The sequence below is a fragment of the Podarcis liolepis genome, assembly GCF_965112155.1.
Source record: "Podarcis liolepis genome assembly, chromosome: 5".
Classification (NCBI taxonomy): domain Eukaryota; kingdom Metazoa; phylum Chordata; class Lepidosauria; order Squamata; family Lacertidae; genus Podarcis; species Podarcis liolepis.
Genome location: NC_139556.1, coordinates 62,019,800 through 62,046,364, shown reverse-complemented (window position 1 = coordinate 62,046,364; position 26,565 = coordinate 62,019,800). Strand labels below are relative to the sequence as shown.

Below are 26,565 nucleotides of genomic sequence, written 5' to 3'. Positions count from 1 at the left end.
CAGAGCCTCACTTGTCCTAACACAAGATCTGCTGGATTTAAGAGCTGTATTTGCCAGTATATATACATGTTCATGGAAGACAATCTTACTTGGCTATCAGTGATCACCAAAGAATATACATATACCGAGAGAGTGATTGGAATGTTTGTTAATTTTTGATGCTATTATTGTGAACCCCTTTAAGCTCAATATTTGTTGCTGGGAAAGCGGAATACAAAGATTAAAGCAAAATCACACCTATCTTTTTATCTATCTTTCTGTTGACACATGAAAGGGAGCTTTATACAGAAACACACAGCTCAGTCATGGTTGTTCCAGGGATGGTTGTATAAATCTGAAGGGTGGAACACTTTGCTTCCAGGAAAAGGAAGATGCCTGGAAATAAACAGTCTCCCTTTCTCTCTGTCCAGGTGAAGGCTGAATTTCCTGCAGTAAAGGAGAAGTACCTGAGCGAATACTGCTTCTCAGCGACTTACATTTTCTCGCTGCTCAGCCAGAGATACAACTTCACCAAGGAGAAATGGCAGGGCATCCACTTCCTGGGGAAGGTATCTTGGCATGCAGAGACAGGAGCTGGCGGGGGGTGGTGAGTGGGAGGGCTGGGAAGCACCCCTTCCTCACTGGTGGAGAGGGAGCCGCAAACAGGCCTTCAATACCTCCAGGACCGCCTCTCCCCAAATGAACCAACCCAGACTCATCAAACATCATCTGAAACCCTTCCTCATGCGCCTCCTCTGCACGAGGCCCGGAGGGTGGCAGTACAAGAACAGGCCTTTTCTGTGGTGGCCCCCCATTTGTGCAATGCTTTCCCCTGGGAAGTTCACCTGGCACCTCCAATACATAGGCGAAAACATTTCTCTTCTCCAGGGGTTTGGCTGATTAGCATTCTCTTGCTTTTTAAATGTGTTTATGGGGGGATGTGTTATTGGTGTGTGTTTTTTAATGTATTTTGTATTCTTCTGTTGTGAGCTGCCCTGGGATCTTTGGATGAAGGGTGGTATACAAATTTAATGGTAATAAATGTGTCACTGCCCCCATTCCTCACTTCCCTTAGGAGTTCCTCTGTGCTTTACATCCCTCCTGCTGCAAGTGACCCTTCCCTCTTCTTTTCGTACCTATTTCAGATTGGCAGCAGTGACGCCGGGTGGACTTTGGGCTACATGTTGAACCTCACCAATATGATCCCTGCGGAGCAGCCCTATACACAACCTCTGTCTCAGTCTAGCTATATTACCCTCATGGCCATCTGCTCCATTCTGGTGGTCTGCCTGCTCGTCATAGGCTACGTGAGCTATCGCAAACCAAAGTGCCTGAAAAAGGAAGTAATTTAGAACTGGGGTTGGCCTAGCCCACAGCAACAACACAGCAAAGACCACTAGAGCCCAGTGTTCTGCTGAAACGGCTGACTTTGTACAAGGGCCTCCTGCGCTACTTTCTCTAGCCACCGACAGACGCCAAGAGAGCAGCATGCTTTCCTTCTGTCATCTTCCCCCATCCTGGAGATCCGCCTCCCATCCTGATCCTTGGTGGGGGGAGGGAAGCTGATTGGTGTGGGGCTCACATGCCACATGAAGAACACCTGCTTCTGTCAGGTCCACCCCTCTGTGCATTGCCTCAGCCCTAGGAATAAAACATGTGGGGAACCAAAACAAAAAATGGCCGGCTGGACAACGCAGAGACAGATTCTAGCCTGGAAGGACCAGCTGCTCTCAGGGTTCCACATCCTCTTTTGCTCCATTGGAAATGTCAACAGTCATTCATTAAAAGCACCTCCCGGCAGCACCTGTCACGTTCATGGCGAATCAGCTAGCACTTGCCATGTCATTTCCTGGGGAAGATCCCCTCTTCGAGACGTGACAAAACAGGCTGTCCACATGATTAATCACCAGCCAGGAGACAGCAGCGGAACGCGCCCTATCCAGAGAAGGCCTCTGAGCAAAAATGTGTATTTCACAGAAATTAGTCTGTGAGAGAGGAACTCTTCCCCAAAGTGCCATGGCTGCTACCTGGGCAATAGGCTTTGTGCTGACTGGTCGACTTGCCTGCTAATTGAATGGATTAGTCAAGGTGATCCGCAGGCGGCCGCTCCCTATGGACTGTGTGGATTCTGAACGCTGAGGCCTGACATAGCACACTCCTCCTAAAGCGTCCTCCTATGTCAACAGTATAGGTCTCTGGGAACAGTTAAATCCCAGCCTTGGTATCCTGGTCCAAATGAAACCAACTATTCACTTTGCACACATGTGTACAGCTCTGTATTTGTATTAAATATTAAAGATGTTTTGATTAATGCCAGTGTAATTTTCTTGTAATTTTCCAAAGGAGGTGGGATGGGATGGTGCTATTAGAAGAGAAACCAAGAGACCTTCAGAGAAAAAGGAATGACCTCACAGTTGGAGCAGGACTTGACCATACTTGCCATAGGTGGCAAGGCTTATTGTATTTATAGTTTCTCAGCAAGGAGAAGAAAAGGGGTGTGGCGGTTATCTTTTTCCTTTCCCATTGGCCAGTAATGTCATGAATCGGTGCAAAGGACTGGGAATTCAGCAAGCCAGTGCTAATGCACAGAAAGGTGGTAAGACTGATTCCCACAATTACAGGCTGAGGGCTTGTCCAGACTTCTGATTCTCCTACTACATTCCCCCAGGAAAACCTGATCTTTATCACTAAATCGGTACAAACGCCAATTGGGTTTTCTGCAGATAAATGTTTGCAGATTTGATTCTGATTCAGCGTTAAGGAGTGGGTTTACCCAGGGAAAGCAGTGAGGCAAACAGAAAACCTCTGGGACCTGTGCCTAGAAAACATGGGCCAAGTGGAAAGCCATTTGACCCATACTTTCTAGGGACAGAACAAGCAGGTTGATGAGCCCTGATTAGCCATTTGGATGCAGCCTTAAAAAAGCAGACCATTTTCCCCCTCGATGATTTAGAAGCTCAGTAGAAAGGCAACAACTGACTGTAGATGAACAAGGAGACTTCCGGAGAGGTAGCAGTACATTTGATCAATGCTTTGTTTTATCCCATCTGATCACCAAATAAATGCAAGGCCTGAGGATCGCAGTGCTACAATCTCTGCCCAGTGGGTGGGTGGGTGTGGCTGGCCCTGTAGGTTCATCAAGCAGCAGTACTTCTGGGGCATGTGCTATGTGCCAGTCCCCTTCTGGGTTTGAGTCCTCTGCTTCATTACCTGAAGAGAACTTAAGGTCCCTGACACTGAGTAAATCAGAGACAAGTACTGTTGCTGTACTGCGTCAGGGTGATCATTTGGCATTGAGCTATGTCATCAAAGATGATGCTAAATTGTTGTTTTTTGAATATAGTAAATTTCTATTATGCATCATATTCCTTGTGCTGAATTTCACCTGAATTCTATTTTTCTGTGTCAAGTTTTCCTTTTTGCTGTTGACCTTTGGTTTCAGCAGATAAGGTATTGACTGGCAGACTGACTGAGCTTTACTCAAATGTGAAAGAGAACTATTGATTACTCCCAGAAAACAATCTCATCCATTTATCCATGACCTGGGAAGACAGCCTTTCCACTCATATCCCACCCACTGTCCATATCTGGAGAATGATAGGAGGAGGGAACCATAAGTGATCTTCATTCCAGCTGAGATAGCTAAGGGAGCCAAATTAATAATGATGAACAACATTGTTTAAAAGTCATAATAAAGTTGTTTTAAACTGGCTGGCTAAACTAGGTGAGGGTAGCCAATGGGTCTCAAACCCTCAGTGAGTTAGGAAGTTCCCCTGCATGTGAAGACAGGCCCTGGAAGATTTAATGGATGAGACCAATAGTGGGTCCAATGCCTGAGAAGCTGGTTACTGCACATGCGGTAGATGGAAGTGAGGCAGCCCATCTAGGAGAAGGAAAACTCTGATCCGAAACCTTTGATGCCTTGTGACTATACTAATTTGTGAGAAAGGCTTCAGGAGCAAACCTGGAGGAAAAATCTGTACCCATTGTCTTGCAGGACAGAAGAAAAGGCTAAAGAGTAAATCCTTTACTTCAAGGGAGACAGAGGCACAGGTACAGAATGTGCTGCCCTCTGTCCTTGGCCACATTCACTCTGCAAGGCACCTTATTTGACACACTGTTAGTTTGCGGCTTCTTTTTTTGGCATCATTAGTCCATGGGGCTGTGGCATTTCAAACCGTCTGCCATACCAGGGCTTAATTTCTAAAAACAAAGATGCCAGGGCCCATGCCGGCTGCGCTTTGGAAGCCCTTTGCCTTAAGCCTGAAAAAGTGGTGTGACGGGGTGCAGTTCCTCAGTGGAGACGGGGTGGCTCTCTCCATGCTCAGAGGCGCTTTTCTTTATAGTCCCAAGTCTCAGGTCTGGGGCTGAAAAATGGCCAAGTCCTGGCACAACTGGAGCCCTCGGCAGAAGATGCCTCAGCTCCTGAATGTGCCCCTTGTTTGTAAGAGTTTGATCAGGTTCCTCCTGGCCTGCAATGAGAGCCAGGCAGCTTTAGGCCCCTGTTTACCCTCGAGTTAATAAATGAACAGGAATCGGCACAACTTTCCAAATGTACAGAAGCTCCAGGAACTCTTTGGGTGGGGGGAGAGAGACAGACAGACAGACAGAGAGCACACAAGAGCTCCGAGTTGTAAATTCTTCCTGAGCTGTGAGGGGCATTCACTGAGATAGCCCTCCCACCATGACCACGGCAGGTGCAGTGGGCTGGCACTTGGCTGTGAAACTGGAGAGAGCTGGTTTGAGTTTGCACTTTAGCTCCTGGTAGGCAGGGAGCCTGGGCTGTGCTCACATCTCCTCAGCGCAAAGAGCTGCCTGCCGCCCACCCGCAGGAGGATGTCTCAGTGGCTCTGGATCCTTGGAAAGGTCCTGCTCCTGGCGAGGGTGGCTGCCTCAGTGAACTTCTTCCATCACCGCTATGAGGAGCTGGTGCAAGCCCTGTTTGATGTGAAGGGCGCCTGCCCATACATTACCAGGCTGTACAGCATTGGGCGCAGCGTCCAGGGCCGCCACCTCTATGTGCTGGAGTTCAGCGACTATCCCGGCATCCATGAGCCCAGTAAGTGTTTTCCTGGGGTTGTAACCCTTTCCTGCGGCTGAGCAGTTGCTTCTTTGTGTGCTTCCAACCCATGCCAAGTTCCGGAGCAGCGAGATTCAGTGCTGCCCTGGCTTCTAACCAGGAACCCCTGTGGCCAGCAAAGCCCAGCCCCACGGCACTCCTAGCTAGGGCAAGCAGAGACTGTGGGGAGGAGGAGCTGTGCAGGATGCAGCCATGTGTCAGCTGACAGAGACTTGCCATGGCGACCTGGCATGTATTTCTTTTCGTTTGTGGCTTGCCCTCGTTTGTTCATTTTACACTTGAGGAATCGAGGGAGAGAGATGTGTCCAAAGAGCAGTCCAAGGTCTGTGGCTGAGGTAAAATTTAAATCCATCTCCCTGGGGTTCAAGTCCAGATCACTACCTGCTGTGCAACTCTGATTCTAGGAAGAAGAGCTGAAGGAAGTGGTTTGACGTTTATGGTTAACCCTGGCTGGTGAGGGAAACCTCCGTTTGGGGCTGCCTAGCTTTTCATACTTCTATGGCAGATGTGGCTTTGGTGGAGCCTAATGCCTCTGGAAGAAGTGAGGAATGGGGTGTACACTGAATTAGGTAGCTGCTGAGGCCAATAGCCAGGTGACGACAGACACCAGAGTCAGACAGAGGCAAGAGTTCTCAGGTCCTTCTCCAAGTACCTCTTCCATCGGAGGTGAGATGATCATCAACAAGAGGCAGGGGGGACGGATGGACTTTTATCTGACAATGATGCCCTGATTGTTGAATGCCCCCCCCCAAAGAGTTTCATCTGTTTCATCTGCTATAATGTTGCTATCATTTCAGTGTCAGGCAAAAGCAGTTTTATTTACTCAGGCATTTCAGCTGACATGAACTGATTCTAATTGATCAAGACTTTTTTTTGGGTGCTTCCAGGCAAGTGTTTATTGTGGGAAGGTCATTAGTATCAAGTGGTCAGCCTGTATTCCCCCTCTCCTCACCATTCAGCCCAGCATTTTATCTGCACAACAGCCCTGCAAGGCAAATTCTGCTAAAAGCCAGTGAGGTTCAGGCTGAATGTGAGGCTGTGTTTTCTCTCTCCAAGCTCAGCAGTATACAATGTTGGCTAGGGGTGCTTCTAGATTGGTGCTTCATTTGCAAGCAGGTTGTTGAGATATTGCAAATAGGCAACGGGATCATTATAGCACCAACCCCATAATAAACACCCAGCAGGAGGTACCATAAGAATGCCTGCAGGCCGTCTGTTTGGGCAGAAGATAGGGACACAGGAGAGGAACAAGGAGCTGAGGAAGAGCAGATAAGAAAGGGAAAGGGCTGTCTGCAGATGCCAGATTGCACAAGAGGTGTCTGGATACGTTAGGATTCCCTTTGACCTTGTTTTGTTTCCCTTGGGACTGGGAAAGTTGTTGCAAGCACGCCACCCTTCCATTTCTCCAATGTGCAATTTAACTGTCTTCTTCACCCCATAGTGCTATCTCTGACTGTGGGGTTGAGCAGCAGGTAGGGTCCTTTTGCAGCCTGAGGAGGCCCTCACCCTCCTGCACTCTGAAGGCTGCTTGTCTTGCATATGGAGTTAAAGGGGCCGCTTTATGGGGGGGAGTGGTTTTAGAGAAAAGAATTTGCGGCTAGGCCAAGATGAAGGATTGATTTGATTTTGCAGTTCAGTCTAAAACCCCTCGAGGCTTTTGAAGTCTGGAATGTGACATAGCAGTGAGAGGAGATGAAGGAACTGGGAAGGGGGAGAGCTGGCTGTACAAAATAAGGGCATAGAGAGAACCTGACCTTTCTGATTTGAATGGACCCTCTCATCAGTCCTGAATCAAAGAAAATGCTTATACCCCACCCCAAAATTTACACCACTCCCATACAGGCCATTGCTTCTTGCAACTCTCTTGGGGCACAGATTCCCAGGAGTTGCGCCACCCTGACTCCACAATTCTTTGTGGGGTTCAGCAAGGTGGAGAAGATCCACAGCTCAGTGACAGAGCTTTGTCAATGGCTTTGCATGCCAGAATATCGAGGTGGGGTTAGGAATCTCCCCGGTCAGTGCCACTGCCAGTCCATGTAGACAGCATCAAGCTGGGTGGACCAATGGCAAGAAGTGGCCTAAGGCATCAGCAGTTGTCTGTGACTCTGTGATACACTAGATCAGCCTTTTCCAATCAGGTGCCCTTCAGATGTTTTGGACCCCAACGCTCATCAGCTGTGCTGGCTGGAACTGGTTGGGGAAGCCTGCAGTAGATGGTGGATGCCCCCACAGAGAGACTCTTCACAGCAGCACAAAAGGGCACAGCTAGAGTTTAATCCCTGTGGGACATGAATGGGGAACATGCGCCCAGCCTTCTTCCCAGTGTCTACGCTTTCAGAGCACCAGCCAACCCTGGGTATTATTCCAGCCACTGTTCTAATATCAGCAAATCTCTCACTTTCCCAGTGGAGCCAGAGTTCAAGTATGTGGCAAACATGCACGGGAATGAAGTGCTGGGCCGGGAACTGCTGCTCCAGCTCGCAGAGTTCCTGTGTGAACAGTATCGGCATGGCAACCAGCGCGTCACGCAGCTCATCCATGAGACGCGCATTCACCTCTTGCCCACCATGAACCCAGATGGATACGAGGTGGCAGCTGCCCAGGTACCAGGCAAGCATCCCTTCCTTATCTCAGTAGCCATGGTGATGATGGAAGAAGGTTGTCTGAGGGAAGCAAAGGGAGGAATAGCAGATGGAGAAACATGCAGGAGGTGGGGTCATGGAGGACAAGCCTACCAGTCTCCACTAGCAGCTCATACCCATCATTGAACTTGGATCCAAATGAAATCAACAGGTTAAGATAATCATGACTTAAGTCACATTTATTTCAATGGGAACTAAGTTCAACTAACTTCATCTGGATCCAACTCATGTTTAAATTACTATAATTATTTCTAAAGTTGCATCTATAGATATGAATTAGTATATGTACATTTTAATCCCTCATTTTAATGTCCCTTTTTAATGAAGTAGTGTATGGGTTTTGTTAGGGTCCTGAGCTCCTGGTCTTTTGCTGGATCTTTTCCTCCTTCTAAAAACTTCTGTGTATGTGGGTATTTACTTTATTTACAGCAGGGGTAGCTAAGCTATTACCCTCCAGATGTTGTTGGCCTACAACTCCCATCACCCATGACCATTGGAAAGACTGACTGGGGCAGATGGGAAGTGGAGTCCAACAACACCTGGAGGGCCACAAGTCAGCCACCTCTGCTTTATTGGGCAATTATTAGAACACAGTGCTGGTGAGACCCCAGTCACCCTCCCTCTTAATTTGCCCAGAGGCAAATTAGTGTCATGAGTCTGTGCCCCAAGATTTTTTAAAAGTACCTAGCAATGCTTTTGCCTATGTGGTCAGCCCACACATTGAACCTTCATAGCACAGTAATAGTCAAGCTAGTTGCACTGGGGTTTTTTTTCTTAGGGATTTGATTTAGTCATGGCTTCTAGACAAGTTCTGTGCCCTTCCACTGCATTCTGGTGATGGGCAACCAAAGCAGGCTGAGAGGCTTAGAAAGCCCATTTAATGATACTAGACTTGTTTCATCTTTCAAGAGCGGTACTAACAGCAGAGCCCCATGGGCCAAGCCCCAGAGCTATTGGTCTAGCTATTGTGTCCACTCTCACTGGATTTCTGATTAAACTCATGCGATGTCAATATATATTCCCAGAGCTCCTTGATTTGAATGCATTGGTTTCATCTCTGGTACTGTCAGTAATTCCTAGCCTTTAAATGCCAGAACAGAAACTGTACTGAACAGGGCCTGGAGCACTGCTTGGTAAAGTATTTAATCTCACTGGAGACCCAGATTGGTCATGCTGCTCTTCTCATTACTTTTTCCTTTATTGGGCTTCCCCGTTCCGTTGTCTAGGCGACAAACAGATGCAAGAATTTCTGACCATAAAAATATGAGGATTTGCTGCTGGGAGGGGAGGCGGGGGATTCTGTGGATTCTGAGCTATTTTGAGTGCAACAGTCTGTTGGAAAGCAGCAAATAAATCAAACTCTAATCTAATTTAAATGATGGTGGCTGCTGATACAGTAATGTTAAACAGGGTCAGAAGATGCCTGCCAGCTGGGATTAACACTCAGAAGCCCCGAGATTTTTGCATATCCTTGTGTTTCCTGAAATTCTCATTGACGCATGCACCAACAAAAGTGGCAAGGTGGGGTTTGGTGTGCACTTAGCCATGCCTAGGACTCACATGTTTACCATTCATTCTTCTCTAGAGCCAAAGTCCCTTAGGATACCTCGTTGGGAGAAACAATGCCAATGGAGTCGACCTTAACCGAAACTTTCCTGACCTCAATACTGTCATGTACTACAATGAGAAACAGGGTGGACCCAACCACCACATACCCTTGCCAGACAACTGGAGGAGTCAGGTAACACATTACTGCAGACTCACTCAATGCCTTGTCTGCCTGGGTGTGCTTCACAAAAACAACACTCGCTTTAGGACACCCCTCCAGGCCTGTGGCAGTTCAGGTTCCCCTCTCTATGATCCTTCTCTTCTTCTTTCGTCTCAACTCCCACATTAGTTCCAATATCCATCTCCCAGTTTACTCCCAATATCCAGCACAGTGGATGTTCTGTTTCAGTGCCACCGACCCATGGCTACAGCTGGGCATATGGGGTGCTTGGGTTTCACCCACCCACCAATCAGACCAGTGAGGGCTGTGAAGTCCACAAGGTTGATTTCTTGCAGTGGTGCAGAAGTAAAATTTATTCCCCTCTTTTGGTCTTTCACTAGGAGCCAATCTACACATTCAGGAAAAGCATGTACTTCCAGGACTGTACTACTTCACAATGCAGATAGGGTAATCACATATTTGAAGATCCTCTTCAAAAAAAAAGTCTCCTCAGCTCATATAAAAGTGGCACATTCCAGCCTGGCATGAGCCTATGGCCTACTAGGGCAAATGCCAAATCCCTAGGACAGCTCACTCCTGCCACCATTTTAATTTCCACAGGATGCAATACATCTGCTATCACCATATGGTAAACATGGGGGGCGGGCGCTGGAGGAGAAGACCACTGAAGGTGTTTTATGTGGGCCACCCTCAAAAACCTGGCCATGAACACATTAAGGGGAAGGCCATACAAAAAGCTTTCTCGTTGATACAGTAGCTTTCCAACACCAGGTGACTTGACATGGCAGAGCACTCAGTCATGGAAGTCTACCTCTACATTTTGAAGGGGTACAGTCCTAGCAGGACTCTGCCACATGTTTGTACCAAACTGGGAATGCTGGAAATAAGGATGTGGTTCTTGCCTGGACTTCCCTGCTTCTCCCCCTTCGCAGGTGGAACCAGAGACTTTGGCTGTGATTCAGTGGATGAAAAGCTACAATTTCATTCTCTCGGCCAATCTCCATGGTGGTGCCGTCGTTGCCAACTACCCATATGATAAATCCCAAGAGCAGAGAAGCCGGAGTGTCTGGCAAGCACAGAACAGCCCCACTCCTGATGACAGCCTCTTCCAGAAGGTGAGTGGTAGCAAAGATAATAGCCATGGCACTTTCCCTGGATGCTGGATTTTGTTAGCTCTGAACAGTACTGGAGTGTAGGTCTTCTTGATGGGAAGCACAGGGAACTGATGTTGCAAAGTCTGAGAGCTATGGGTGTCTTTTTATTGTTCACAAATTTATGAATTTGAATCTGGATTCTGCCTGTGCCCTGCAATGCGTATGAAACTGAGTGGGTAGGAATCTATGACTAGCTTGGCACTTTCTTTACAGCTGGCCAAAAGCTATTCATATGCCCATGGAACGATGCACCAAGGCACAAATTGTGGAGATATCTTTCCTGATGGCATCACCAATGGAGCTTCCTGGTATTCGCTCAGCAAGGGTAAGGCCAAGGGGGAAAGGCAGGGGCATTCAAAATAGCCCATGTAGGAGGAACGGGGGATGGAGAGATTGGGAGAAGAGGAAAGGGAGCGACTCAGCTAGGTTATTCTGGAGGGAAGAAACAATACATGTGGCCCCACCAGGAAATTCTGTACCTTGGAAGAGGAGATGAAGAGCCAATGGTGCCTGTGCCTAAAGAAGCCTGTTTTGTAATATGTTTGTTTTTCCATCTGTTCCTGAAATGTGGGGTATGGGGAAGCTTTTTCACTCTAAGGGACACATTCCTTTATAGGCACCTTTCTGAAGGCCACATTTCAGTGGCGCACAGGGCCAGAGTCAAAGTGAGCACAGAAAGGGATGTGAAATTTACCTTTGTGGAAAACATTCCAGCCCTGCTGAAATATACTTGGAGTTGAGAGTGGATTTCATGCTCTTTATTCAACTCATAGTGGTGAGGAGGAATGGAAGTTCCCCCAGAATGTCTGCTGCTTTATATACATTATTTACACAATGGGCTCCACGTGATTGGCTAATTCCAGGATTCTCCTGTAGGCCAATCAGGTTGCGGATTCACTTCCACCTTGAGCTAGATTGGGTGGCTCCTGTGGACCAATCAGACTGCTGCATTCTGGATCCTATTGTTCTAGGACCAATCAGACCGCTGCATTCTGGATCCTATTGTTCTAGGACCAATCAGACTGCTGCATTCTGGATCCTATTGTTCTAGGACCAATCAGACTGCTGCATTCTGGAGCCTATTGTTCTAGGACTAATCAGACTGCTGCATTTTGAATCCTATTGTTCTAGGACCAATCAGACTGCTGCATTTTGGATCCTATTCAACTCAGTACATAACACCTGCAAAGCTCAGACATTTGTGCACACCAGAACTTACGCACGTCTCTTTACCTGGCCCCCACAATCCAGCAAGGGGCTGAGGTGATTTTATCAAACAGGGGAGGGGAAACTTGCTTCTTCCCAGGGCCACATGCATGTGGGTGCGAAAGCACTGGATACAAATGTTACCTTTGTACAGCAGGCTGGTTTCCGCACAAACTCACACGCCCCTCTCCATCTTCCACCCAGGTAAGCAAGAGGCATCATCAGAGGACAAAGGCATGTTCTCCAACCAAGCAAAAGCAGAGCCAGGAAGGGGTGTGGCTTGGGGAGAGTCCCAGGGGTCAGACTGAGAGGACTGGAGGACTGCATTCAGCCCCATTGTGGAACAAATCAATATCCTCATCTCTTTGCCTTGCAGGGATGCAAGATTTCAATTATCTGCACACCAATTGCTTTGAGATTACCCTTGAACTGAGTTGCGAAAAATTTCCACCAGAGAGCAGTTTGGTGTTTGAGTGGCGGAAAAATGCTGAAGCACTTATCACCTACATAGAGGAGGTAATAAAGCTGCCAGGGTATCATCCTGCCCAATCCCTCTACAGAGTTGTCTCATTTCCCCCTGAATTTCCCCCTGGATCCATTTTTAAAATATGGTGTTACATTGACTACTTTCCAATCCTCAGGTGCGGACGCTGATCTGGCAAATTGTCAGTTTTTATTTTGCCCATTAGATAAATTTCTCGTCAGCACTACCTGCCTTAGTTCCCCAGACTCACCTCCAATGCTCCATGGCAGCTGCCTTATGCCCAGTGCTTTTTTTCTTTAAAAAAAATGTTTAGGGGTACTTTAGTTTTCCTTACTCATACTGAAATACTGCCCCTCAATGAGGCCAAACTTAGATGCACAAAATGCTTAGGGGTATGCGTACCTGTCAGGAAACTGACATCAGAGCAACAGGCGAAGGAGAGGCTCTCCGAGTCTGCAGGGGAAGGTACAAGCACTAGGGGGAGACGCAGCTTGATGGAGGGGGAAGGAAATCAGCGTAACACCAAGGATCCAGGAGAGCAAATGGGAGAAGAGGTGGAAGGGCTCCGGGATTCTTCCTTGGAAGTCAGTGAGGAGAGCCCTGGTCCTCCACTACCCATGCCCTCCTTGCGCAGGAGACTCCCGCGCAATGAGAGGCGGAGACGATTGGTAGTCCAACAACTGTTATGCTGGCAACCGTTTAAGAAACACCCACAGACAGACTCGCGCCCACAGACAGACTCTGCGAGCGACTGAGGCAGCCACGCTGAGATGGGCTGTGCAGTCAGGACGGTTTAACCCAGGCAGCCAAGCTCCAAAAGGGGACAGTTTACGCACGAGTAACTCCAAACCACTACAGTACCCCTACATCCCCCCAGAAAAAAGCACTGTTTATACCAGACCACAACCAAGTCAGAGCACTTATCCATCCAATTCAGTACAGTGGTACCTCGAGTTACAGACGCTTCAGGTTACAGACACTTCAGGTTACAGATTCCACTAACCCAGAATAGTACCTCGGGTTAAGAACTTTGCTTCAGGATGAGAACAGAAATCACGCAGCGGCGGGAGGCCCCATTAGCTAAAGTGGTGCTTCAGGTTAAGAAGAGTTTCAGGTTAAGAACGGACCTCCAGAACGAATTAAGTTCTTAACCCGAGCTACCACTGTACTGAAAGTTACAGGCAGGGCTTTTGGCAACCTTATCTGGAGATACCAAGGATCTCTTGGGATCTTTTGCATTTGGAACATGTGCTTTATCACTGAGCTAGAATGCATCACTTGTGGGGTGTGGGTCAAGCTCTGTTCTCGGGAGTTCTTCTTCTTCTTCTTCTTCTTCTTCTTCTTCTTCTTCTTCTTCTTCTTCATTGAATTTATATAACACCCAATACCCAGAGGTCTCAGGGAGGTTCACAGAGCTAGGAAAGCCGAACCACTGCATTCTGGATCTAGGCAGTGTGGACTCCCTTTCGCCAGTTCTAAGGGTATCCACTTATTTGTTTGGTATTTGTGTTTTGCAGGTTCACCAGGGCATCAAAGGCCTGGTGTCCGATGACAACAACAACAGGCTCGCAGGTGCTGTCATCTCAGTCAAAGGAATTGCCCATGATGTCACTTCAGGTCGGTACCCAGCTTGACACAGGCCAGACTATTATCATAGGTGGCAATTAAATGGCATTACTGTATTTGTATGTCCCACAGTTATGATCTGAAAGAAAAACCTTCATAAAACTGCCAGGTATACTTTTGCTTTGAAAATGACTCTCTTCTGCTTTCTGCATTATGTTAACAACATTCACAGTGAGTCATTCTGGAAGACTAAAAGGGGTTCTGAGAGTCTGTTGTGAAGATGTCTATTCCTTGTGACCATGTGCCCCACGCAGGGGCTGTAAAGGGTATAAGCTTCTCATATAAAAACAAGCAAAAACAAAATAGAAAAGGCCAGGATTTATGTCCGGTGCTTTTTTTCTTTAAAAAAATATGTTTAGGGGTACTCTCATTTTGACTCAAGAAAATCAGCATTTTATAGTTCAAATTGTGAAAAATAAATACAGTAAATGGACAAAAGTATAAAGATTCACAAAATGTTTAGGGGGTATGCATACCCCTGCGTACCCCCCAGGAAAAAAAGCACTGGTTATGCCTATAGCTTTATGGTCTCTTATGCAGCCAATTTCAATATCTTAGTAGTCAAAGAGTTCATCTAGTCCAACACACACACCCCGATGCAGTAAATCTACTGCTGTAGCAGTGGGCCATTGAGCTCAATAAGCCTTTTTTTCCCCATTAAAATTTTGGGGTGCTAACCCCTGCCCTTCCCTGCATTTTCTGCAGGGAAGTATCAGTGATTACCGTAAGTGGAAATATTGTGAAACAAACGAACAAACAGATAAACTTGTTCTCTGGCCTGGCACAGAGCACATTGCAAGTTTGAGCTGTGTTCATAGTGAGTGTCACTGGGCAGATACATAATTCAGCACTTTGTTAGAGGAACAATCAGGACCAACTGAACCCTGATTCTGTCCAGGGTTCCCCCCTCTAAGACTCCCCAATTGTGGGGTTGAGGCCAGGCAAGTCAAGCCCAAGTTGTGTCCTCTGGCTCTGCTCTCTATATCTCTTCAGCCCCTCTTTCTCTCTGGTAGGAGAACATGGTGACTATTTCCGGCTGCTGCTGCCTGGTACTTACACAGTCACGGCATCAGCGGATGGATACCAGCCACAGACAGTGACGGTGACGGTGGGCCCAGCTGCACCCACGGTGGTGAGTGTTGGGGAAAGGTTAAAGGTGCCAGGTTCTTCTAAGCTGGGCCTTCAGGTGTGAACTAGAGTAGGCCCACCTGGGAGATAGTCGGAAGAAACCTTCCCTGCACCCCTATGAGAGTTGGGTCATAGAATTATGGTTAATAAAAATGTGGAAACATGAGAGTATGGGAAAGCATTAGCCCAGCCCAGCTTCAGAAGTTCATCTTCTCTTCCAGACTGGTAAGGAGAAGACCTCCCAGCATTTCCCTTAACTATTGCCCTACTCAGTCCTGTCTATGACCTGCTCATTGGATGCACAGAAATCCAGGATGGATAGTTTAAAGCAGACCACTTATGTAAGGCTGCACCTCTTTGTGCTCCAGGTCCCCCACTAGAGCCTTGGCTGAGAAAACCATGCAGCTCCTACTCCTCAATCTGTGCTACCTGGGGCCATGTCAGCACCTGACATCCTTAGGCCAAGGCCCCATTTCTCCAGCACTGACACTGCCCTATGCCCCTCCCCTTAAAAATATTAATTCTATCCCAGAGTCCCAAGTAGCCAGGTGGCTGATATTAGCCACCGTTTAAATTTTCCACATTTCTCCCTGCATAGTGTTACCTTCAGGCATTGTAGGAAATTAAACTGGCTGCTAGCCCAGCACTGCTCAGAGCACTCTTGTTGCCATTTAGAAATACCCAGCCCCAAATCTGGAACTGGTAGAGTGCTAAGTAATGTCTGTCCAAAGATATAAAATAGTTATTGCATCTTTTCTTGGCCCACCCTGATTAAAGGCTGTGGATGCTTTGTAGTTACACAGCGCTCTTAACCTCAGCTCTAATTCTGTCATTCTGTAGAACTACAAGTAGCAAATAGCCTCTCTAAATTCTATTAAGCTGCTTTGGAAAACTGTATTTGAAGCAGGGGGTGTAGTTAGGGAGAATGAAGGCCTCCTGCCAGTCTGCAATGGAAAGTTGGAGAATCTCTAGATATGTTCTTCACCCCTGACCTTTTGCTTTGCTATTTATTTGTCCTCGGGACCTTGTGTAACACAGTTGTGTTTTAACTCAGCAACCATATTCCATACAAAAGAAGGAAGTTTGGCAAGTTTCCAATTTTGGCCGTGCTGGAGTGTGGGGGCTGGCGTTCTTTTTGTCCTGAGATGTTAGAATGGTCATTTCTCTGCGTTAACTGTCCCTGTTTACCATCCCCTCGTGACTTGGGGCTGGCACAGGACTGGGCTTTCAGGACTAGGAAGCCCAGACTGATCTCTGTGAAATGAGCCATATACTTCAAGGGGCATTTAACTGTGATGTCAGGGAAGCAAAGGCAGCCCAACACCCCCTTCAGGACAGTCACTGAGCTGCCTTCCACCGCTCGCCAACCTCCTGGGCCTTAAGGCTGCATTCTGCCACTCAAACAGCCTGCAGCCCTCCAGTGACTCTGTGGAGGTGCCCATCTTCTCTGTGAGCTTCTGATCTTCCTCAGCTTAGCCCCACCCCATTTCAAGAGAGGAGACAGCCAGCTTTTCTGGAATGCTCTTAATGCATTTCTGATGATTTACTGAGAGGCTCCACTGCCAGGGAAACCCTCACCCTGCAAGGGGGTGTAACGTATTGGGGGCGGGGAATGGAGCGATGAGGCAGTGCTGTGAATCAGAGCTCGGCTGAGCCACCTGCTGGTGGAAGGAGAGATGGAAACCTATTACTGACTTCCTGGATCCCTAGCCAAGACCTCCATGTCCCATCAAAGAGTAAAATAAACACTTTCCCCCTTAAACTCACTGAGCTTTGTTACTGGCCAGGCCTTGTCACCTGTAGCAAGCCATGTTCTTGTGCTTCAAGCATTTGAAACATAGCATTTAGTGTATTTGAGGCCATCACTGAATCATGGACTGTGTAGTGGTGGACTTGAATACTACGATGCCCTGTGTGAGGCCAAAATTTGGAGCCCCCCCCCCCGTCCAGCCCTTGTGCTGCCTTCCCAAAGGCAAATAAGGAAGTCCCCTGCTTTGGGAAGAAGGTGTGAGGCTCTGGCAGGGTGCTAGAGCCCTCCCATCTCCTTCCCAAAGCTGGGAAAGCATTGATTAGTCTTTGAAAAGGAGGTGGGAGGACTCCAGAACTCTGTCAGAGCCTCACACCTCCTTCCCAAAGCCCAGTGCCTCATTGACTGGGCTTTGAGATGGCTCCCCCTCAGCTCAGAGCCCAGGCACCACTTGCACAGCCCAATTAAGGACAGGACACAGGTATCAGCACCTCTGACATTGCTGAGTTGCTCCTCTTTAAATGGACATATCCTATCTTGGGATGATTAATTTTACACCCATTTTGGATTTGAGCTTATTTGATTGAGCCAATGCAGGAGTCACATGGTACAGGAGGTGGCTTTGCATTGAATGGCAGCGTGGACTCTAGTGGTCTTCTCTCTTCCAGGTGCATTTCCAACTTAGACAGAGCACTGTGGACAGCCCTCGTGTACAAAAGGCTTCTGACAGGGTCCCCAACAGTAAAGCCCTGCATAAGAAGGTTGTGCCACGAGCTGCCCAATGGGAGACGCCGCGGTGAAGGCAGACCTCAGCTGGGTGAAAGCTGGTGGAGATATTGAACATGAGATGTCAACAGGGCTGACTGATGAACTTTCCAAGATCCATCTCTTGTGATACCCATAAACATGAAATGAGCCTAAACCTTCTTGTTTATTAAATGGCTAGTATTTAACTGCACTATGGACAAAAAAAAAAAAAAACTCTTCTAGAAAGGGGTGGGCAGGCATTGGTCTATGATGTGCATGCACAGGTGACAGAAATACCTACACACTTGTCATGGAGGAAAAAGGGCAGGGGGGAATAGTGATTGAAAGGAGGAGCCAGAAAACATAACACCAAAATATTCCTTCAAGACTACCTACTAGTTCAGATCAGTGCTTGGAAAGTGCATTTTAACAAGAAATTCATTCCATTTCACCCCCTCCTAAAAGGAATTAGTTACCGTTCAAGTTCATCCCCTCCAAAAAAAGGAACTAATTCTGTGCTGGTTCAAGTCTCAATTCATTTTTTCCAGCCTTCATAATTTTACAAGCTGCTTGCTAAAATATATATGACAACATCAAGATACACACACAGTGCAATGCGGCCAATTTTATGTATTTTCCCCAACAAGTATTATTTTTAAGTTTAAACAGCATCAGTTTTCAGATACGTAAAAATGGTAAATCAATGGCCATAATCAAACACATTGTGCAATGAAAGTCCTGTATAGTGGTACCTCGGGTTACATATGCTTCAGGTTACATACACTTCAGGTTACACACTCCGCTAACCCAGAAATAGTACCTCAGGTTAAGAACTTTGCTTCACGATGAGAACAGAAATTGTGCTCCGGTGGCGCGGCAGCAGCAGGAGGCCCCATTAGCTAAAGTGGTGCTTCAGGTTAAGAACAGTTTCAGGTTAAGAACGGACTTCCGGAACGAATTAAGTACATAACCAGAGGTACCACTGTATGAAGTTCTGTGCACTGTAGTTTTTTAAATGTTTCCTGGGAATCGTAAGTCTGTGAGAAGTAACCTACAGTGCCCAGATCCTTTGAAAGAAAGAATCAGCTTCAAATAAGCTTTATAGGTATAGCATTTGCACCACCTCAGACTACTTGTGCTCCTCAATTGCATCAGAATGAGAAAGACCATGTTGCCCCCTACTGGCCACTGAATATATATTTTTAAAAAGATATTTATTGAATTTTTTTTAGGATATAAGAAAAAATAAAAAATAAACATACAAAATAATAGACAATTAAAAACACACATTAATTTTCAATAACATAACTTCCATACACTTGTTTCCTCCAAACTCCAGGCCACTGAATATTTTGATCATGGGTATGGAAGGCTTTTATGGGATGCTTTTAAGGTTCCTGGATGTGTGAATTAACTTTTCAAATGTTTCCAATATGTTGCGTTTCCTTCTATTTAAAAACAAAAAGCAAAAGCAAAAATAACAACCTTGTGCCCCTCCCTCTGATCTTCTGAACTGGAGGTGCAACTATATTGGCTCATATGAGGACAGTGTGAAGCCATTTGGATGGGAGACCCAAATCCCAGCAATTTCACGCATCAAGTATTCACTAGTGTTAACTGCTATGGTCATTTATAAGCCATTATACAGTGCAGTAATTTATATACCACTTTTACTGGTAAGTGCCTTATAATGGTAAGCATAGCAGGCTTTGTAATCTGTATAATGCTTGCTAGCCTTGCAACAGTGTTAAGATGCAGGCCCTTATTAGTCACATTTTGCAGATGTGGAGCTGAGGCTGATTTGCCCAAAGTCATATAAAGGGACCTTGGCTATCCACTGCACCACACTGGCTTTCTTGATCAACCACAAATTTATTTGATAACCCAACTCAAAAAACTTTCGGGCTTCAGAATTTCCAGATTACATATCTTGGAAAGGATAGGGAGTCCTCCTACCTTATTAATTTACTGCAGATGAGAACTCATTTGGAAAACGCAGCATGTAAAACCAGCCACAGTGAAACTAGCACTAAAGATGTAGGAAAGCGAGGCTCATCTTTTACAAATTACTTCCAACTTTTAGAACCTCCCAACAACCATCTTTGGAGCTCAGTTTTCTTTGAGAAAAAGTCTTCAAAAACCACACTTGTCAACGGTGCGAATTCCTTCTTTTAGCAGCAGCAATGTCCTCTTTGTTTCCCAAGAGGTCTTTGTGCGATTGTTGCCTGCCCCTAATTTGCATAGGTGTCCCACATTCTCTGCAAATAGTGTTAAACATTTAAATATATAATGCAGAGGCTTTGGAGGTCAACCCGCTTGGAAACACAGAGATTGCTGATGCAAAGCATTCTTGTGTCACGGTCCTTTGCCTTGCTTTGTTCCCCACTTATCCTTCAAATGGTTTCAAAGAAATAAAAACGACATGCACAAACATTTACAACAGGCACACACTGTACATAACTGTATACCTGATGAGCTGGATCTGTCCTTACGAAAAGAAACAACATGGTTTGTTCCCACAATAAGCTGCGGGTGAGATCCAACACAGTGCAAGCAGGTTCCTGCTTGTGCAAGGGGGCTTCTCCCTCTCCTACTTCCTATAGCCCCCCCATGCACCCCCAAAATCTGCTTCAGAGGGCTGGGGGAGCCCCATCTACTGTCATCTACTCTTTCCCATATAATCAACCCAATTATATGACTCAGCCGGAAGAGCTGAGTCATGAGTGTTCACACTATGCACAATGACCTGCCGTACTACAGGGTTGGGGGACCTTTGGCCCTCCAGAGGCGGCTGGCTTCCCATCAACCCCAGCCAGCACAGTCTATAGTAAGGGATGGTGGGAGCTGTAGTGCAGCAACATCTGACAGGCCACAGGTACCCCATCCTTGACCTATTGGGGAATGAAAAGTGTGATAAAAAGACCTTTAGCTGGGGGCATTACCTTATAAAAATAAGTATTCAATGGAATAAATTGCATTGCACAGGCCTTTGAAGCCTATTGTGTCTAATGCATCCATCGTCCAAGGCAGTGGGAGGAAAGGGGGGAACCAAGAGAGTTAGCAGCAGTGGCAGTGATGGATGTGGGTGTCATCGCAACTACACTTTAGGGATAGTGCAGCAAACCCACTTCCCCCCTAAAATCAGACAGTTTGCAATAAGGAAAGTGATGGGAAAGGCACTGGAAGGTGTTGCTCAATGAACGGATAATCTAGAAGTGACATTAGAGAGCCAATACAGTGGTACCTCGGGTTACATACGCTTCAGGTTACATATGCTACAGGTTACAGACTCCACTAACCCAGAAATAGTACCTTGGGTTAATAACTTTGCTTCAGGATGAGAACAGAAATCGTGCTCTGGTGGCGCGGCAGTAGCGGGAGGCCCCATTAGCTAAAGTGGTGCTTCCGGTTAAAAACAGTTTCAGGTTAAGAACGGACCTCCGGAACGAATTAAGTACTTACCCGAGGTACCACTGTATACGGAGTGTTGTCCCTGAGCCAGTTTTGCTTCTGATGTCATCTGTTTTCCTTTCCACCTTCTTCGGTGTGGTGTTATCACAGTGAAACTTACTTCTGAATCATGCATAGGATTCTGCTGTGTTAGGCTGCATGCCTGCTGCTTATAGGCTGTTCCACCCTTCTTTCTTTTTAAATTTCTCCATAAATGGCAAGATGGCCACTACCCTCCCATATTACAGGGTAGTCAAATAGGGATCCTTAAGCAAAGGAAAGAAAACAGATACACAGTGGTACCTCGGGTTACAGAAGCTTCAGGTTACAGACGCTTCAGGTTATAGACTCTGCTAATCCAGAAATAGTACCTCGGGTTAAGAACTTTGCTTCAGGATGAGAACAGAAATCGTGCGGCAGCAGGGGGAGGCCCCATTAGCTAAAGTGGTACCTCAGGTTAAGAACGGTTTCAGGTTAAGAATGGACCTCCAGAACGAATTAAGTTCTTAACCCGAGGTACCACTGCATTTCTCATATTTCAGACAGTTACATAGATTACAATCAGGGTTCTGTTCTGTAATAAATTTGGCACCATGGGCAACCCAGTTTTGACTGCCAAGACTCTGCATTTTGTGTTGTGTGCGCACGCATGTGCAGAACATGGTACCAGGCACAAATACGCAGTTCAGGAACACTACCATTTTAATGGAATCCTGCCAGGCAATGCATAAATGCCCTGAGCTGGCATTTGCTAAGAAAGGCAGAAGATGATTTCTGGTCTCAGTGAGGGAAGTAAATAAATAATGTGATGCATCTCAACTTTGCAAACTACCTGGAGATGCCTGGAACTGAAGCTGGGACACTTCTGCATAGAAGACAGATGTGCTACAGCTGAGCTATGTCACTTCCCCATTCTGCCTCTTCCCAGGCTCCTTTCTGGTTGTTCTCTCTGAAGCAGCAGCCTTCGACGCAGCGCAGCAAACCACTTCCGAAAGAAAGCAGGCTTTAAAAAGCAGCTGGGGAGAAACGGCATAGGCGGGGGAAGGGAGGGAGCCTCTTGTTCAAAGAAAATAGTCAAAACCCCCACGGGGCATGTCTTAGATCCCAGCCACAGCTGCATAAAGCAAACTTGTCTACTTGTTTAACTGGCTTGTGCAAGATGTGATTTCTCCAGCGCTTGGAGAACGTGCAGCGTCTTTACTGCAAAGTTTCGAATGCAGAGTTCTCGGTTTTAACGGCAATTATACATTTTCTTCCCAACTCATTTGGGACTCGAAAAAGATGGCAAAGGCGGATGCTAAAGAAAGAGGGAAAACACAGGGATCCCTTCCAAGATTTATAAGCCCTGGGATTTGTTTTCAGTGCAAGGCAAAGAAACTCAGCGCAGGGAGTGGAGGGGGGGCACATGCACCTGAGCATGTGCAGAGTGCCTCCACGCCCCTGGCCGGCCCCAGCTCGCCCCTGGCCTCCAGATCTCCAGCAATGGACACGCCTCTGCCTGGTCCAATGCCCCCTGCCCGTGGGAAACGGCTGCCTCGCTGGCTCCAAGAGCGGGATTCCGGCCCCAGCTGCACCCGCTTGCTGGAAGGGGGCGCTCAGAGCACAGCCGGCTGCGGAGGGCGGCGACTGGGGTCGGGGCGGAGCTGAGCTCCGGGCCGCGGCGGCTCCTGGGGGCCGAGACGAGAGGGCGATCTGCCGGGGCTGCGACGGCTGCAGGCACCGCGCAACAGGTAGGGGCCGAGAGGGAGACATCGCGACAGCGGGAAGGGCCCAGCCGGGGCGCCCCCTTCCCTCCGCGCCGTCGGGGTTTCCACTTCGTTCCCGTCCGCCCGAGAAAGCGCTGCCCCCGGGGCTCGTGTGGAAACTTCTCCGACGCGGCCCCGGCTCCTCCCTCCGCGGCTTGAGCTGCGTGGGCAACTGGTCTCCCCATCCACTGCGGGAGATCGCGGGTTGGTATCCTGGCCAGCTCCCCACCCATCCCGCCCCGTTGGCTTAGGGACGCCAGGCTGAGCTTCCGAGTCGGAGGAGGCTTCCCTAAGGCAGCACGCGCGCCCTCGCGCGCCCAGGACATAACCATGGTTTCCCACAGTTCCCCTGGGTCCAGGAGTCTTACCCCCTGGTAGTCCTCCTCGGTCCTGGTCTGGATCGCACCCAGGCGATCTTGCTTTTGGCTACTGGAGATGGTCCGTACTCCTTAGGAACACTGGTTTGCTCCCCGCCTCCAGGTGACAACACCCTATATAGGAATTCTGGGGACAGCATCGTTATTTAGGGGATCTGACTCTGGCTACTCATTCCGACCCTCCTTCACCCAAGTACAGACGACCCATGACTGACATGCCCCGTAGGACGGATTCCAGTATGACAGTTGATGCTCATGGGGCGGCCTTTTCTTACAGAAGGAAAAGTTACATCAGAATCTTTTGGGTTTTTTGGGAAGTGTGTGTGTGTGTGTGTGAGAGAGAGAGAGAGAGAGAGAGAGAGATCCTGTGGTTAGACTCTAGAAACAGGTATGTAGAGAGATGCTCAAATATTAGAAGCAGGAAGAGCTTTCTTGTTGTTTGGAGATCTACTATAAGCTATCGGGTAACAGCTAAATTCGACCAAACAAGGTAAAAGAGTTTTTGTGTATGGTTTTTTGTTTGTTTGTTATATGTACAGTGGTACCTCGGTTTAAGAACAGCCCTGTTTATGAAGTGTTCGGTTTACGAAGTCTGCAAAACCGGAAGTAGTGTCCCGCTTTGCAAACTTTACCTTGGTTGAAGAACGGAATCCGAACATTGGAAGGGCACCGGCGGTGGAAGGCCTCATTAGGGAAAGCACACCTCGGTTTAAGAACGGTTTCGGTTTAAGAACAGACTTCTGGAACGGATTGTTCAGAAACCCGAGGTACCACTGTATATTGAGCAGCGATTCCAAGATTGCAAGATTTAGAGCTACAGTGGTACCTCGGTTTACAAACTTAATCCGAATAGTTTGTAAACAGGGCTGTTCTTAAACTGAGGTACCACTTTATTGCCATTTCTTGTCTGTTATTAGTTGTGATTGTGCATACTTTTTGTGTATCTGCCCTGCATCTTTGGGATGGGATAAGTGAAACATTTCAGCAAATAAGAACATTCTTCTCCTACCCAACACAACAGTGCAGCCTTCCTCTGGATTCTTCTCACTCCTAAGAACCTCCCTGGAACAAGTAGGTGGGTCTCTTGAGCCCTCCATATTCCAGGCAATTTGCCTTTTAACATAATGGGATGTACATTGAGACCACCGTGGAGTCAGGTCACAGTCCAGCACTCATGGTTTGCACATCGCAGGATAGCAAATCCTACTGAACATCTATCATGTTCTAATTAGTTTAAAATCAGTATTTAAAATGTCACCTAATTGCATCTTGGGAATAGCATGGGACAGTGCAACTTAGATACATATCTTTCTGCCCTGGAACCTGCTTCACACATTACCAAATTCCTGCACGTCAATTATGTTGTCCTCAAGTGCAAATGTGATCCCACTTGTGTGGGAATTGCTGGGTGTAGATGACAATCTGTGTTTGCAGCCCTGGCATCATACTGTGGCATCTGCCAGTGCTCAGGTGCCCTGGGAGGTCCTACTGGGCCTGGCACCCTGGCTAGCCCACATACAGGCCACCTGTTATGGGCATCTCAGTGGAGTGCTCCTGTAGTCACTAACTCCCCCACACTTACTTATGGGGTTATGTGATGGTCGTAGCTGCTCCTTACAGAGCCTCTCCCCATATAAACTGACCCTGGACTCTGCGCTCATCTTCCAAGAGGAATGGAGGGTGGCAACACGAGAACGGGGCCTTTTCTGCAGTGGCTCCCTGTTTGCGGAATGCTCTCCTCAGAGAGGCTTGCCTGTCACCTGTATTATACATCTTTAGATGCTTTCAACCAGGCCTTGGGCTGATTAATATTCTATGGCTTTTTTAATGTGTCTGTGGGAAGGGGGGTTATTGTTTTGCTGTTTTCTTTTACTTATTTATTTGTTTTTATTCCGCATTTTATTCCGTGAACCGCCCTGAGATTTTGTGATGGAGGGTGGTATATAAATTTAATAAAAATAAATAAATGAAAATAAGCCAGGGCTGGTACTATCATTAGGTAAACTAGGCAGCTGCCTCAGGCACGGCTCTCAAAGGGGTGCAGTACTGACCTTTGTGGAGCACAGTTTTATACAGATTAGTTTTTGTTATAGCTTATAAATTTCTGGTAATATTGTAGTTTTATATTTTGAAGAATTTTATCATTTGTACAAGACACCTGCTTTTAAAAACTGAAGTTAGCAATTTTTTTGAGTGGTGGTGTTGCTGCAAGTAGTTAGCCTTACCAAGGGTGCAAAATAGCTTGGCACCCAGACTGGGGTCAGCCCCCTCACTTACAACCACAGGGGGAGAAGCTGGTGGCAGCACCAAGGTTCATTCACAAGTGTGTGAGGGAGAGACTGTGGCATGGGGACTGCAGTTGGCACTGGGGGTGCCCACCTTGTGCCCATGCCACCCAAAAAATCTGAAGCCAGACCTGCGCTTGTGTGTAGAATCATCGCATGCTACTATATATGACTTGCATGTAGGAATTCTACAACCTGTGAACAGAGCCTGAGCGACTTCAGTTTTACATTCCTTGCAATGCTGCTTTTAGTCTCTATTCATATTCCCTGTGCTTGTCATTTCCTTGGCAAAAGGCTGAGGAAAGGAGCTGTAGCTCAGCTGTTGCTTATTCAATGGTCTAATATTTTAATTTAACTAGAAAAGGATCATAGCAGCGTATAGGATGCTGGAAGAGTGAATTCTGGGTTTCTTAAACCTGAGTTTCAGAATTAGGGCGCCTGCAGTAGTCTGGAAGGAATAGGGTTGCAAAGAGATGTAGGCCTCACCACAAAGCTCTGCTGAGCGCGTTCCTCAGGACAAGTTTCCTCTCGCTGTGGAAAGAACGGTGTCACCGGCGCCCACGTAAAGCGCTCTCCTCTGTGTTTGCGTGCAGCTTTAGCTGGTGCTGGCCTTACTTGGCTCAAGCTGTTTCATAAGAGCTTGGGGGCATTTCTGCCATATGGACCTGCTGCGAAGAGCAGCTGTCAGGCCTGCAGGGTGGGCCACACCAGTGCTGAGAACAGCAGTACAGCTATTTCCTAAATCTTCGCAGCAACACTTTTGCCAAGATGCCCTAAAGTAAGCATTAGGCTTTCAGCACCGAATAAGCAACATTGCTTATTCATGTCCTTACGGAGATCAACGCTCTGAATGTTTGCAGCAGTGCCATTCTTAAGGGTATGTGCAGATGAAAACATTTATGTCATTAAAAGGTTTGTAGAACCCCCATTCCATCATGTGACCCATCTTCAGCTGCAGTGCTGTAGGCACTTACCCAGGAGGAATTCCTACTGACTTAAGTGGGACTTACTTCTGAGTAGATAGCCATAGGATTGCACTGTCAGTTCCCAACTTTGTCCATTATTAAATAGGCACTAGCCTTCTTGCAACGTTTCTTGTATTATCTGGACAAATGTCACACAGTGTCCTTCATCCCAGCTATTATCCGAACCCCCACTTCCTTCGTTATTAGGGCCCTTTTAAGGA

The 26,565-nt window shown here is 47.2% G+C and overlaps 3 protein-coding genes across 7 annotated transcripts in view; all 3 read left to right on the top strand.

The window, feature by feature from the left end:
- ENTPD1 (ectonucleoside triphosphate diphosphohydrolase 1) overlaps positions 1–2,290 on the top strand; it is a 33,521-nt gene extending 31,231 nt beyond the window's left edge. For both annotated transcript variants that reach the window (XM_083505185.1, XM_083505186.1), the window contains exons 9-10: positions 411–548; positions 1,125–2,290. In XM_083505185.1, the coding sequence (XP_083361311.1) occupies positions 411–548; positions 1,125–1,331 (345 nt within the window). In that variant the 3' untranslated portion in view covers positions 1,332–2,290. The remainder of the gene's footprint in view (positions 1–410; positions 549–1,124) is intronic.
- Positions 2,291–4,550: 2,260 nt separating this feature from the next.
- Positions 4,551–17,697, top strand: CPN1 (carboxypeptidase N subunit 1). 4 transcript variants are annotated; one of them, XM_083505187.1, is made up of 9 exons: positions 4,551–5,038; positions 7,466–7,662; positions 9,287–9,442; positions 10,363–10,545; positions 10,798–10,909; positions 12,167–12,306; positions 13,792–13,891; positions 14,914–15,032; positions 17,444–17,697. In XM_083505187.1, exons 1-9 carry the CDS (start codon positions 4,816–4,818, stop codon positions 17,573–17,575), a joined length of 1,362 nt encoding a protein of 453 aa, XP_083361313.1. In that variant the 5' UTR covers positions 4,551–4,815; the 3' UTR covers positions 17,576–17,697. The 4 variants fall into 4 exon arrangements, with proteins under 4 accessions (XP_083361313.1, XP_083361314.1, XP_083361315.1 ...); XM_083505188.1 differs by lacking the exon at positions 4,551–5,038 and adding an exon at positions 5,190–5,394; XM_083505189.1 differs by lacking the exon at positions 4,551–5,038 and adding an exon at positions 5,264–5,381.
- Positions 17,698–22,574: 4,877 nt separating this feature from the next.
- Positions 22,575–26,565, top strand: part of DNMBP (dynamin binding protein) — a 48,834-nt gene continuing 44,843 nt past the window's right edge. Inside the window, exon 1 of the mRNA XM_083505178.1 lies at positions 22,575–22,702. The gene's annotated coding sequence lies outside the window, so the exon portion shown is untranslated. The remainder of the gene's footprint in view (positions 22,703–26,565) is intronic.